Source organism: Eufriesea mexicana, unplaced genomic scaffold (assembly GCF_001483705.2).
Source record: "Eufriesea mexicana isolate 0111107269 unplaced genomic scaffold, ASM148370v2 scaffold759, whole genome shotgun sequence".
In the NCBI taxonomy this organism is placed as follows: domain Eukaryota; kingdom Metazoa; phylum Arthropoda; class Insecta; order Hymenoptera; family Apidae; genus Eufriesea; species Eufriesea mexicana.
The window spans coordinates 598,129-613,890 of record NW_016908917.1 but is presented as its reverse complement, the minus strand read 5'-3'; the positions used below and the strand labels follow the sequence as shown (position 1 = coordinate 613,890).

Here is a 15,762-nt window from a genome sequence, read left to right as displayed (position 1 = left end):
TCCTGCTGTACCTAAGTCGGCAAAGAAAAAATTGACTGCCAATTCTTGCGTATCTGTATCTAAAAATTCTGAAGATAAAAAGAAGAGTAATTCTACTGATTCAATGGATTTAACAGTTAACAATGAAAAAGATTTTAATATTAATATAGATGTACCTAATTTAAAGCGTTTTAATAACATTCCAAAGAGAAATGAGCCAAGTCCAAAATTAACAACTTGTTCCTGTTGTCCTAATGGCATTTTTTATGAGCTTCCATGCAAACATATTTTATGTAGGAAAGTCTTAACATCTATTAAGAATAATCAATGTACATCTTGTGAAACACCTTACAAGAATAACGAGATAAAACGAATTTATGAATAAATTAACTTATTTTCTTGTGTTATTTATGTTGGGATAGTTTTACATGAAACGTTGTAAATAAAATGTATTGATAATTTTTAATAAATATATAAAATTTTTGACTCTTTATTGCATTTTGTGAATTTCAGTTCATACATATCAAACATTAAGCAAATAATAATGAAAAATATATGATAATAAAGATACAATAAATATTAAATCACAAAGGATTTATCCTTTACCAAATATGTTATGTTACAAGTCTTATTTATGTCATTCACACTTAATATGTGAAAACCTGCACAGAATATACATATTGATTGAACTGTATCAATCATACTTAAATTTTCTATGATATGTACATTATATATGTCAGTTAATAAACAAAGTTTGTAGACAATTGTTTATTATATAAATTTTCATATAAAAATTGAAAAAGCGCTTTTTATGTAAGAACATCTTTTTAAATTGTGCATATTTCTACTCTGTGCAACATATAATAGAGGATATTCTTATGGGAAAAAATTCATAAATTTAAATTCATTACTCGGAATAAAATGAAAAATATTGCCATAGATATGTATATACAGATCGCGCGTAATTCGAACACGTTTTGTATGTTATACTTCTCAAACAATTTTTAAACTGTAGATATAATACTACTTTTCCACTTTATTACGCTTCGTTTTTACTTTTGAATAAAAGAAAATAATTTAATATGATCTACCTCATTATAACACTGTAAATCCGCTACCTTGGCTTTGTCGCTTGGCAATGTTGAATAAAGATAATAAATAATTACGCGAATCTGGAGAAACATAAAATGTGAGTGTACGATCGAAGTTGGGAGTAGTATTCTCAAAAATATCGGACTGTACATCACTATTTGTAGAAACACTAGCTAAGCCAGTGCTACTAGTTCGTACATATTCTGCTACTCGCGCTCGCATTTCTCGATCCATCTGTTAACAGAGAAATTTTATTATGTATAAATATTACATTGTCTTTCCACTACATAACAGAACAATCATAAAATGCATATCATACCTCATATGGCGCTGGAGATACAGATCTATTAGTTTGTGTCGTCTCAGGAGAGCAGTATAAACATATTGTTGATTCCAAATGATGATCGGCACTTGTTAGGTCTTTTAATAAAAATATTCGCTCTACGTTATCTTCGGCCATATTAACAAGTAACAATGCATGTCGTGTTAAAACTAACGTTATAGCACGACTATTGCCTTGCTGGATCATGTAATCTGCATTAGTAACATGCAAAATATTTCCATGATTATTTTCAAGTAAGGGTAATAACCACCAAGCATATCTAATAGTTGCATTATTATTTCCAGACGTGTATTGAACAATTGGTCGTTGTCGAGGCTGTAAAGATATACTTATTATTAATTAATTTATTAACAACATTTAAAATAAGTATTATAAAAGTATCTTCTTACTGAGGGTAAAGAATTCCAGCCAGCTCCTTGAAGTAATCCCTGTCCTGTTAATGCAACTAATTCTGCAGCTCCGCTTAAAGGTTTAGTAACTGCTCCGACAAGTCCAAGTCCAACACCAGTTACAAGACTTTTAGTTGTTATTTCTCCTGACCAAACTTGTTGTAAGGGATGATGAGCCAAACCCGCAACTGCAGCTATAAACATAGTATAAAGATTTATTAATATGGAGTAATAAATAGAAAAGATATATTTATATACCAAGAAGGCTCATTCCAAGCCCTGTCAAGCCTTGGTATAATCCTTGTGCCATTCCTTGAGGACGCATTCTTCGAGATTCTTCTTGGCGTTGAAGATGTTCTTCATCAAGTGTCAGGCGATCTAAATTTCGTGCTACGCTAGATGCTAGTTTTGTTACAGAGTTTAATGTACCTGTATCAATTTAATTAAATATAGGATTATAAAAAATGAATTAAAACATAAGTGCGGATTGCTCCAATTATATGATGTGAATACTTATATCTGTTCATACCTGCTGTAACGTGTCTCATTAAGCTGGCAGAACCATGTGTTATACCAACAATGAAGCCCCATGGTCCTTGCAATAAGCCTTGAAATGGAAGTGAAATAAAATCTCGAAGTCCTGAACCAAGAGCTTGTGCTAAACTTCCAGGTGAACCTAATATTTCTAAAGATCCTACTACCCATCCTAAAACACGGGAAATTTATATCTCATCGATATGAAAAAAATTAAAATGGAATGATCTTTATACCTGCTCCAAATATAGCACCAGATAAATAATGCATCGTGAGTGCATTACCAAGTCTATATGGTGTAGTTAAAATATTCTTCTTTTCAAAAGTACCAAAATATAAAGGAGAATGATCTAAAGCTACATATAAATGTACAGAAGTATGAACACTTAATAAGATAGACACAGGTTCTATTTTTAAATTTTGTAGCCTTAATGGGGCACTTAATATTTTCGCGTCAACCATTATGTGATCAGGAATGAATACCCCAATAGTTGAAATTAACGTCCTTGTTTTTTTTACATCATCATGTATCAAAAATTGAGGTGGTGCCATTGATGTTGCATAATTACGTAATTGAGTTATATATGTATCTTCAATATAAGCACTAATTGGAGCAATTTTTAAATAAAAATCTTTTAATGCTAAAAATATTAAGACGAAATTAATGTTTGTACAAGAAGAAAAAAGAGAAAGAAACTTATTACATGCTTAAAGACATTAATACCTATCAATTGTCCTTGATCTTCTAATATATAATCAATTGCAATTAACGAATTTTCTCTTATTTGTTCTATCTTATTCATTAAACAACTGCTCGTGTAGAATGCTGTTTCTTTTGTAACAAGAGGACTTTGGCTAATTAATACTACTGGAAAATCAAAACCTCCTTGATCGAATAGTTGGTTATCAAATTGTAGATCGCCTATAAAATTTCGTATATTTATAATACTAGATTTTGCAGTAACAACAACTACAACATCGGTCATAGATAAACTAGCCACTTCTATTTTTTGAGCATTTTCATTCATATCGTGCATGATCATGAAGGTAATCCCACGAAGGCAAATGGTCATAGAACCTTCTCTAGAATTATTCTCTTCATCATTGCCCATATTAACTTTTACTTTTTCTATATCTGTTATCAAATGGTGTAAATTTATCTCTGAGGAAGTTTTAACTTCTGTAGATACAGTGTCGTCTTGAGCTGAGAAAAAAGATGTTACCGAAGTCGAGCTTTCAGAACTTTGTACAGTTATGATTGCTTTATCATCATCTAGATTAGTAGAAAATTTATCATGCATTGTTTCTATATCTTTCGCGTCGCTTTCTTTTCGTAGAAGTCGACTTCTGATATCCTTTGCAGACACTTCTACTTGTGATACTGGTACGATATTAATATAGGTAGTATAACAACGATTTTGCATGATTAATTTCACATCACCATAAGATGGTAGTCGTACATACTGATCCATTGGCACATTTGATATGGCGGATAAATTTATACCTCTTGACCATCGCAATTCTTTACTTTTGGTTATTTGATCGCAATGAATGTTTGTTACAGTAGAGAACAGTAATATATTCGATGCATTAGTAACCGGTGCGTCAGGTAGTCTATTACTGATAGATGGAATGGAATAATGGCTCGTTGCGTTACTTTCTATTTCACAAATCCATGTAAAGTGTGATGCATCTGGTAATATTCCATCTGCTGTTTCATTAGCTTGACCCACTAGAATTTTAAAAGCACAGGTATTTTCAATCAACAATTGAGGATGATAATCAATGTGAATCATTATATATGTTGTGCTTTTATCTTCTTGAATTGTAATGACTACTGGCATGGTGGTAGAGCCATTTGGAATTGCAACACATTTATGACTCATACCTTGGTCGACTCGAATTGGACAAGACCACTTGTGGCCTAAGCTTAAAGATATATAAAGTACAAGAGGCTCTACAATATCCTCCATGTATAATGTGTACCATTGTGTAATTGGGATACCCTGTTTCTGATCCTCAGATGGTGAAATATTAAGACTATAAAGAGTGAGATCATTGGGCAATTCAAGTTTGGTTGCATCTTCATGTACTGCTAATGTTGCAATGCATAGTTCTTGAGATGTTAAATTACTAATAACATGACTACTCATTATGCGTACAAGACGCATATCCTCGTGCATACTGGAGTTAATACTCATGATGGAAACACTTGACCCACAATCTATGCATGATTTAATATTTCCTTCAACAGGGATAAGTCCACCGATTCGTAGCATATAGAAACTTTGACTCCAGTCAAGTCGAGCTAGTTGTAATGCTTGGGACGTGTAAAATGTATCACCGATACCGACACATAAGTGGAATGTACCTTCCAATTTTGGTGGTGTTACAATCCCATAGTGAGGAATCTGACAAAGTTCAATATCTTCTGATACAAGAGACAGATGACATCCCATGGAATTCAACATGAAACACCAAGGCTGTAATTCTAACAATAAAGTACTTGAGACTAATCCAGCATCTTGATATTTCACTTGTACATGTGTCTGCGGTTGTTCCGCTGATATCCATTCCTCAAGCTCTTCTTCCTGAAAGGGCCATTCTTTTTTATCCTTCTGTTTTTCAAGGTCTTGCAAAATAGCATCGATATCTTCGGTTTCGGGCCTTCTAAAGAATTTTCTTTGATCTACAGAACTATATGATAATGGGACATACGGGTTGGATGTAGAAACTCCAGTTTCTAATTGAAATGTTAACTGGTGAAAATGTTCAAATGTTCCAGGACAATATAGTTGCTGTTTTTCACCTCGACCATTCACCATTGTGCTTAAAGATATTTTCAATGAAGGTGTGTCCATTTGTACTCTAGCTGGTACTGGTAAATGCGAACGAATCATGTACAGTGGACTAAGTACAGCTAGTACTTTCATTTTGTCCTGAATTGATTGTGTTATTATTCGTACCCAAATACTTAAAAATTGCCCACGTTCTTGTAATGGAACTTTAACAAGCCATGGTTGCCCCCACTTAGCATTAGGTTGAAGAGGAATGTCTCCTGTCCAAGATAAATTTGGAACATTAGTGAATCGTAAACGTATTGCCATTTTTTTATTTCCATCAAGTATAACAGATGGTGGTCGAGTTTTGCCAGAAACGGGATATACATCTTTCAATACAGATATCTTTGATTCAACATCAGCTTCATACTTAACTAATTTCATTTCAAAGTTATCGATTAATTGATTTGATATTATAAGTTGACCAGAAAATGTTACAAGCTTTTGAGTAGCTGAAAGAGACGTAACACTTACAAATGCTGATGCTTTTGTGATAGAATTACAAAACTCAACAGCTTGAGTTCCATCTATACCGACAGAAAATGGTTTACTCCATAACCAAATATTTTCTTCTATTGCTATTCGTAGCATTTTGTTGCCGATATTTCGCCACGAATAAAAGGTACATTGTCTGCTCTCTAATAATACGTTATCTCCTGTACCACTTTGACCAAAGAGGATAGGAACATTGCTATCATTAGCTACTACATAGCGTGTGAATAAAATCATAGTCTTGTTTTCTTCTTCTAAGGATGTATACCATAAATGCATTGAAACAATAAGCGTATGAGTAATCGTTGGACTCAATTTTAATACAAATGGACTGCATGTGAAAGACATATCAGTTTTGTCTGATAGAGATAATTGGAATCTTGCTTCTAGAGGATCTAATATTTCTTGCATGGTTAAATGACCATAATCTAGTATACGTATTCCAAATATACCGCCAATATCAATTAGCATCGAACCGTCTATCCATCTATTCAGTACAAGAATGGCTCCTTTATGCTCCAAAGTTATAAAACACTGGGTTTCGGGTATTGTACCTTTCAAGGTATAATATTTTAAGGGTGGTTGTAAATTGTTGTACGCATTTGTACTAATATGATTGTACATGGATACATGAATGGTGCCGATATTAAGTGCAGCTTGTATGTTAGGTATAATTGCAGAATTGAAGTATGAATCAATGCGTAAACAAGCTGCAAGAACTCGGGCTGAGATTATGGTTTTAGAAACAGGTTGATTATTGTTTGATAACAGAACTACACGCCATATACAAGCTACTGCTCTCGCTGGGGCTTTTTCAGGTAACTCTAAACGATAGGAATCGGTTTCTGATAGATAGAAATCGGCGTATCGTTGATAGGACATATGGCAGTCGCTCCAATATTCGAGAGCACAAAAAACTTTATCAACATATCCACTATTAGAATCCAGTGTCTAAAAAATATTTTAAATGTTTGTAAAATCATAAATTCTGTGTCTCGATAAAATATTTTTTTTCCGAGAAAAATGTCCTACTTACTTCGAATGGAACTGGGAATACGTGTATTTTTGTTAATGTCCTTGGTTGTGGATATCTCCAAGCCATTGATTGTTGGGGATAAGTAAAAAATATTACCTGATGAATTAAATAATAGCAAAACAAAAATAAAATTACTCTTTAAAATTTATATTTAAAAAACAAATGTTGCTAAACTTACTTGATAAGGGAAAGGAAGCTCATCTGCATTTCCATTAACAAATTGGAATGCACCTGCTTTAAGATCATCTTTATAATGTTGCTCAGTCGATAGGACTATTTGTTTTTCATTATTCCTATACTGTGATTCATGTGATTTTGAAAATTCATTTAATAATAGTTGACAATCTTCCATAACATTTTTTATGATCTTTATTTGTTCTGGTCCAAAATCTAAATACAGACTATCACTGTCTGCCTGTACTTGTATTTGGGGAACAGACTCAACGTTTAACCATGTTTCCCAAAGCAAGCACACTGTAATATTACAGCACCATGGATTTAAAAGTACTTTTATATTCCCATTAAGAATTGCTGATACGATAAAAGAATCTATAGATATGTTGGAAAATATTCTGTCAGGTCTTAGAAGAGACGAAATATTTCCGGATAACGAAGCTACACTGGTTATTATTTCGGCACCAGAATCGGTTTTCAGAGATAGTACAACTTGTTTTGTACAAATATTCACATCAGGACAATTTATCTTTTTCAATTTCATTATTAAGGATGTTTTCACATTATCATATTGTTCTGATGGTATTACTTCATGTTTTATAAGACATGACAATATCTTATTCTTTATACTGTACATTTGATTCAGTCTTGATAAGGAAAAATAAATTTTTGTAGGTCTACCCATATCTATAAAAAATTGAGGATTTTTTCCAACAGTTTTTTCATATTTCATTGTTATAAAAGATGGGGGAATGCCTGTATCTGGATGTAAATCACCATTTTTTGTTTCTATCATAAAAACTTTAAAATCCTTTTCTGTTGGTATTGAAATTAACTCTTCATTATCTTTGTCTCCAAGTGCCATTGTTATGTCAAAACACGATATTTGTATTTTTTGTAAAGGATGCTGTTGCGAAAAATAAATATTTGGTTGATTAATCATTACATAAAGTATTGGCTGCTTCTGGCTTTCATCCTCATCTTCTTCAATTTCATTTATGTCAACTTCATACTCCGTGATTGCTTGATGAATATCATAAAGTACGAATGTTATCTTTCCACAGTTTACTAAAAATTCGAATGGTAAAAGTACTGAAGTATTTGAAGATATTGGTTTGCCAATAATTGTAGAATTTACACTGGACGTTTCGAAGTCTACACCGCTATCTTTAGTGATGTCGATGTCTATATCATCAGAAGACTGTTTTGTCCAAGAAATTTGTTTAATACTTCCAATAGTCGAAAGAGGTTTCTGTATTATATTGTTATATGTGGCTATATCTTCGTTTTGTTCAAAACTTCCCAATAATAAATTTCTTAATTCATTATTCAGAATTGAAATCAATTGAATCTGATCTAAATTTATTGTTACTTCAATATCTGTAATACAATTTACTTCAATTGCACTTCCACATACTGTAATATCTGGTTTAAACAGAACAGGTGGAGCAATGATTAAACATAAATCGAATTTTGATAATAAAGGAAGCGTGGAGAATTGCCGCTCTAAACTACTTCCGTGTCCAAGTTTATTCCATTCTAATGCAGGATTTTCGTTCATGGTGTATAAATACGATTGAGACATTTTTTTATTTATTGTCATTTGATAATTTTTCCATGTAGTCGTGTGTGCGTATATACTTTTTATATTAATTTGATATTGCCGATCTTCTACAGCAGACCCTGGTATACTTAAAATATTTGCTTGAGCTGCAAGTTGATATATATCTAATCTTAATGGTGTTCTGCAAATTGGATTTTCTGCATGGGGAGTGATACGGACTCCATCTAACTGAATCATTAATAAATCATGCCGCGGTTTCAATTTTGTAATATTTGATACTGGAAGCATCAGTCTGAGCCCTTTAAAATCTAAATATATCAATGGTAGCATTTCATTATCGAGGCTTGTAATGCTGTTTAAACGTGTTGTTACATTTTGTTCAGAACTTTCAATTACATCCTTTTCAACAGATTGATAGAAACATGTAAAAGGCTTTATTAATTGCATATATATTCCAACTATGGTAAGCGGTAAAATTATATCCACCATTTGAATTTTTATAACTACTTCGGAAATATAACTATTAGCAGACAAGCTTGTTTCTGTTATTATATCTTTCTGGAACTTTAAAAGAAAATAAAGTATTATCAAAATATTATTTAATTATTTTTTAGTGTTATGTACCTTCTGACTTTTGTGCCGTTTGTAAGTGCCCCATCGCGTATGAACATTTCCCGATTTTGCTCTAGTAAGGGTAAAACTTAAAAAGCCAGAATCATCTCCTTTCTCTAAACTATCCTCTCTTCCACAAAGAACTGCACCTACGTACTCACCGCTGTCCCAAGTTAGGGAACTCGGTGCTCTGTTAGAAAACAGCTTTTAATGTTAGTTAGAGTAAAATTGTATAAATTACTTTTTTATGTAAAAATTTACCTTGTATAATGAAATATAGTGGCTGTGGTAATTTTATTTTTTAATTTAAAATAAACAGGTTGCAAGTCTAGAGAAGTAATAATATCTTCTAATTCAAGAACTAATTTTAATGAAGATAAAGTTTCTTTTTCCATCACATACAATTTAATTGCTATTTTTGTTATAGTCCACTGAATCCATGCTGTTAAAACTAGTTCGTCTGTGTCTATGAAAAGTATAGTATTATATATAAAAATGCGTGAAAAATAAATTTAATTATTATTAAATACCTTGTGTACTTTCATCTTTTGAAGTTGAAATAGTTGAGTTTGTAGTTGTATCTTCAGGATATAGTAATTGTGTGGGTGTAGATGGAGTTTGTGGTACGAGAGGAAGAACTACTTGTGCTTCTGCATTTATTTGAGTACTAGGTATGATACTTTTATCATTACTGGATGGAACTCGCAATGTGCTTAAAATATTTGAGATTATCTTATTCATAAAAACTACCTGTAAATAAAAATGTAATTTATACACTTATATAATAATACATAAATATTTTGTCTTTTGGATATTAATTGTATAACATAAAATAATTTTATTATAATACCTGTTCTTCAGAAATCGAAGTAATAATAGGCGAATTATCAATGTGGACACAAACACCTAAAGCACTCAATGTATTTTCTCCAGATTGAGATGTCACAATTTTAGTTGTAAGAGCAACTGTAGCATTTAATGACATCTTTTTAATAAAGTTTCTTTGTGTTTGTTGTTGTAACATATAACAATGAAAATCAACAAGGCTTAATGTCCATGGGAAACTTTGCAATTCTGAAATAAATGATTATAAAAATAATGTTTCTTGATATTTTTTTAAATACTTACTATTCGTCCACATTGAGTTTGGTAATTTAACTGGTAGTTTTTGGAGATAAGGTGCAAGTAATTCAAAATTCATGTTAGATGAATGAACAAGAAGAGAAGGTAATTTTATTATCAATATTTGTAAGCTATTATCATTTTTTAATGCTTTGTCTTTAGCTTCTTCTATACCTAAATTAATTAATGGAGATGAATATTACAAAAATTATAAATATATAATAAATAAGACTTGTGTGTATGCTTACCATATGCACCAATACCACTCATTGTAATTGATGGTATGTAAATAACAATATGTCCAATACATCCACTTAACACAAGACCACACCACCATGGATACAGTTCTGCTAATCTGACCAATATTCCCAAATTCTGTAAGTTCTATTACAGATTAATTTTTATAACTAATAAAAAATTGCAAAAATAATAAATATAAAGATATTAATATTAATAAACGTTACTTGAAACTTTATCATTATCATTTAAATAATTAAGTAATGTACCTGTCTTTCATTTTCAGATTTAGAATCATGTTTTTTTAGAACTTCATCATTTTGTACAGTCTTTGATTTTTCCGTGGTTATAACTGATTTTCGTTTTTCCTTATCTGATGAACTATGTACACTCTCGTGTAAATTGGGAAATGTTTTTTTCTTTGTACCAGTATCTGATGACGCACCTTCAAAATGTTGCATTTCGGGTCGCGTTGTACATAAGGTACCCAAATTATAATATGTAACACGATATTCCAGCCACTTAAAAAGTAAAGGATCAAGTGAAGCCCTAATATCTGCCATTTGAAAAGAAACCAAAGGTGGATGTGTTTGCCTTTCAACATTTTGTGGAAATTGTATTACGGCCGATAGTAGTGATTTATTTTCTGTATCACTAAAACAGAAAAAATTACTATGAATATAGAGTTTATTTACAATCAAATTGTTTAAAGGGTACGAACCCGTGAATATTACTTTCTGGTCCAGAAAATATAAAGGCTTGCTGTGATTCATTTAGAGCAAACATTTTTATCGAACTTATGTTTAGTTCATTTGATATCGTAACTAAAGACGACAACTTTTGGCAATTTATGTTTTCTAACAACAATTCCAGATATACAGGATCTAAAATATTTATATCATGTAGTATTGCATCATATAATAATTAAATATTTTTGAGTAATTGGTAAAATAGTGTAGAACATACTAGTTTCTTGGCAAGCATCATTAAATAAAGAGGAACATATAAGAGGATTAGTTGTATCATTACTATCGAAAATTGAAGTTAAGATAGATACAGCAGTCATTAACTTTGCCTTTGTTCCTGTAATTGTAATACTCTCAATATGTGCAGTATAAATTTCATGTATTAAATCAACATCTTTCCAATATTGTGGATACAGTAATTTTTTGATTTTGCATTCAACAGTGTAAGGCATTATTATTGATGTGTGACAATTTTTTGTCAAGTAAAGTTGGCTTCTTGCTCCAATCACCTAATTAAATGTATTATTATTATTACAAACTAAGAAATAAAAAATTATTCATGCACTGCATTAAATGTTTCATTACCTGTATTGTAATAACTTTATGACACTTAGTAAACATCTCAGTTATACGATTAGGTACTTTGGATATACAAGCTGCAAGCCTAAATGGGTATAAAGGTTGATGCATATTTGCTATTGCTTTTTCACATTCAATGCTCACGAAAGGATCGTCTGTAAGAGCAGGAGTTAAAAGCGTCGTCTAGCAAAATAATATGAAAGGAATAAATAATATTAATGTAAATATTATTTATTATATATTTATGTATAGTGGTTCACTTGTTACTTACTCGATTTTCAACAATCTTCCTTTGTCGTGGTAGTCCAGTAATGGAATGATCTGCTAATTGTAATTGTATTGACACTTTCACTATTACTACTTTTGTCTCAACCATAGGTGTATTATGTCGTAGTGCTCTATATTCTTCCACTGTAACTGGTGGGAGTTCATCTACTAATGGATCTAAAAATTTTTTAATCATATAATAAATAATTTTTATTCATATAATATAACTATAATTGTATGTAATATACCTGGTTTAGTAATAAGATATGGATTGTAATCGTAATTTGCAGCAGCTTGCTTTATAGTTTCGATACGATGAAAGATACCCGAACATAATCTGATAGTCAAATCACCTATGATGTATCTCATTACTCTTTCTTCGTGAAAATTGCTGGGTGAGATACATAGAAATTCAATTTATTTTAGTTATTATTTTAATGTATCATTTATTTATGAAAATATTAACTTAGTTTAGTTTAGTTACCTATACTCAAAAGTAGATCCAAATTCTGACAATTTTTCAGGTGTTATATCATCTGGCAATTGAATGCAATGGACATAGTCCATACTAAATGCAGGACATCGTTCTATTAATTGTTCTTCTAAAAATGTTTTGAAAAGAATGTTTAACTGTATAAATTAAAAATTATGAATATAAATTTGAAATATTGTTACCTGAAACTGAACGTAAATAATAATAAATTCCTTGTTTATACTCTCGTTTTTTCCCTTTATTTTCCACTGAGTTATAATCAAATAATGAATCTTCCATATAAGGAGTATAAGAAAACTTGCCAGCTACTAAATATAAAGGTGGCTAAACAGAATTATTCATTACATTAGTTGTTTTAAATTGAATAATAAATATTTAGAAACTATCGAATATTACTTGTGTCTCATCAACTACTTCAAGATGACCACAACAACAAGTTCCTCTTGGATATACGCGTATGAATCCCATACCAATTTGAAAACTAGTCATTGCAATTCCTTGAAGCAATGTATCCACTACCACACGGTTCAATTCTACCGTTAAAAACGATTTATATCGTAGCTTACGAGATTTGTAAAACAATTGTTCTTTAACAGTTTCGACTGCCTGTATAAGAAAAAAAAAAAAGAAAAATAAATACAATATTCTGTACTCATAATGTGATATTATACATTATTTCTCATGTTTAAAGAAATACCTTAAAAGTTAGAGTCGCATATCGGACATATATGACTAAATGAATGGTATGTCCAGAATAAGCCATTTGTTGTTCTGCAGACCAGTCATCATCCCAATCAATAGGTAACAAAGATGATAACATATTCCAAGCCCAACCCCAACCTGAATTATCTACAGCAGCTCGACTTACATGATCTGTATCCTCTAAAAAATGATCATAGAGCAAGACATGTAAATGCAGTTGTACTTCTTATGGATTGAAATTAAAAAAATACCTTCTGTACTGTCTTCTCCTTCTTCTACAGAGATTAAAGACTTTTCTTTATTGGATGAAAATTGTTTTGTCTGTAAAGCCATTATCAATGCAGCTAATCTAAGCAACATTGGTACTTGTTGTTCTGTTATACTGAATTCCATTTTTTCACAATAAAGATCTAACCGTGTAATGGAAGCTTTTCTTGCAGTATTACTATGATAGTTTATGATTAAACGTATCACAATAAAACATCGATATAAAACAGGATCCTAAATGGTAAAATTATATATTTTTACATTCTATTGTATAAAATTTATAGTCAATAAATAATTAATACCTGATATATTTCTATTTTTCCAGATGCGTCCATTTTATCTAAACATAATGTTAGATCTTTAATAGTAATAACTTTCCTAAGCATAGCTTCATATGCAAGAACATCTGAAAATATATATTTAAATATAATTTTAAAATACATTACTGCATATGTTTAAAAACTCTACACAAAATATATACCAGTAAGTGCTGGTTCCCATTTGTTATCGACAGTTTGCATGCTTAAAAATCTGACATTTACACTAAGAACAATATCTTCTTCCACATATTTTAGGATTAAGTTATTACAATTAATTGTTATGTTATTTACAACTTTTGTTACTATACTTTTTATGTACCCAGGTAGTGTTTTTTCCCTGTAAATCAAATATCATTAAACAAGGATATCTATAATATTATATATTTTAATAATAATTATGAATTACTTACATTGTCACCACTTCCTCTTGCCTTCTTTGCAAAGAAGAAGAATTGGTTTCAACTTTATTATCATCTTTTAGTTTTAAAATGCACTCTAATGAAAATGAAAATTTTTTCTTTTATACGTATAATTCTGCTATAATTGTGAGCCACATTCTCTCATATTTACCTATTGTATTAATAGTAATCACAATTGGTTCCGAAGTTATTTTTACCCAAGGAACATGAATAAGTAATTCATGTATATGACCACTAACAAAAACAAAGGGAAGATTCAATTGTTCTTCTAAAACTTCCAGCCGTAAATCAAGATTTCTAAACGATGCATCACCACCCCATAAAGAAACCTGCAATACAAAATAAAATAATACACACAAAAAGAAAAATAAATGTGCATTCCTTCTGACATAATTATATGTACATAATTAATATACCTGAGAGTGTTCCGGTTTAAAATTCTTCACATACTTTTCAACATAACTAAGAATGACTGGCGTTATATATGATTCCAATTTGAACATTGTGACTGATAGTTCAATATATTCTACGTGCTCTCAGAGGTTTTATAAATTCATATAAATATAAAATGTTTTAATAATCTATGTTGCAATCTGTCAATTTATTGAACACAAATAATAAATATATTGACAGAAGGAATAACAAGTATAGTAATAAGAAAAAATTAATATTTGACCATTTATAGTATTTAAAAATGCACAAGTTTATCTGGAAATAATAAAAGTATTTAAATATTAAAATTAAAATTCATATAAATACTAAGATTAACATAAATTAAATATGCATTAGCAAATTTAATATATTCATACATAAAAATATAATATAAATAGCAAAGCAAATTTAAAATTGAAAAACGTATATATAAATTTACTAACAATAAATCTTCATTCTTAAACCAATTAAATTTGACATTTCTAACAGGAAAGTGAAGTAGGGTGAACAGAATCAATAGTTGATTTGGAAAATATATTTTATTCTCTTTTCATTTTAATATAGAGACGAATATAAATTATAATATACTATTATTTGATATATATAAAATACATATTAACCTTATTAAGTATCGGCAGTCGACCATGCATTAAATTCTAGTATAAAAATACATTTCAAGAATATTTTGCATAACTTTGTAATAAAATGTTAAGTTAAAATAAGATCAATGTCACTTTGAATGATTTACAATTGACAGTTCTTAATCGTAATTTTATATTTTGTAGATATAATTTTATTTATGCTGTTTCATTTAACCTTTCCAATTTGACGTGCACTGCAGCTGCATGTGCACAGTAACTACACGCGCATGCGCACGTTTTGGATGTACACCTTCGAATGAAATTTTACATTGAATTTACTTTGACCTTATATATGTACATCTAAAGAAGTTTCCAAAACTTAACTCAATACAAGTAAATAAAACGAACATTACTGTGTCTTAGTATTACCCGAATCGTTATATTACCTATTTCAAATTTATAATTCTCCCCAATTCTGACGTGGATAACTTTTGACACATCCTATAAAGATCGATTCTTTTTTTTATCATTCAAGTTTTCAC

General features: G+C 30.4%; 2 protein-coding genes across 2 annotated transcripts in view; one reads left to right on the top strand and one right to left on the bottom strand.

Annotated features, from left to right (window-relative positions):
- Positions 1 to 364, top strand: part of LOC108546711 (RING finger protein 37) — a 1,622-nt gene extending 1,258 nt beyond the window's left edge. Inside the window, exon 3 of the mRNA XM_017898934.1 lies at positions 3 to 364. Within this exon, the coding sequence (XP_017754423.1) occupies positions 3 to 364 (362 nt within the window). The remainder of the gene's footprint in view (positions 1 to 2) is intronic.
- Positions 365 to 1,074: 710 nt separating this feature from the next.
- On the bottom strand, positions 1,075 to 14,710 carry Vps13B (vacuolar protein sorting 13B). The gene is made up of 31 exons (XM_017898933.1): positions 14,624 to 14,710; positions 14,359 to 14,536; positions 14,199 to 14,283; positions 13,950 to 14,125; positions 13,771 to 13,874; positions 13,453 to 13,702; positions 13,197 to 13,381; positions 12,896 to 13,105; positions 12,682 to 12,823; positions 12,491 to 12,608; positions 12,255 to 12,397; positions 12,011 to 12,183; positions 11,746 to 11,922; positions 11,381 to 11,669; positions 11,136 to 11,298; positions 10,684 to 11,068; positions 10,426 to 10,561; positions 10,184 to 10,351; positions 9,906 to 10,129; positions 9,586 to 9,805; positions 9,317 to 9,521; positions 9,068 to 9,245; positions 6,884 to 9,007; positions 6,706 to 6,801; positions 3,062 to 6,620; positions 2,574 to 2,978; positions 2,333 to 2,509; positions 2,062 to 2,232; positions 1,804 to 1,997; positions 1,391 to 1,729; positions 1,075 to 1,305 (listed from the first exon to the last, which is right to left on the bottom strand). The coding sequence occupies exons 1-31, from the start codon at positions 14,708 to 14,710 to the stop codon at positions 1,075 to 1,077; spliced, it is 11,292 nt and encodes a 3,763-aa protein (XP_017754422.1).
- Positions 14,711 to 15,762: the final 1,052 nt, after the last annotated feature.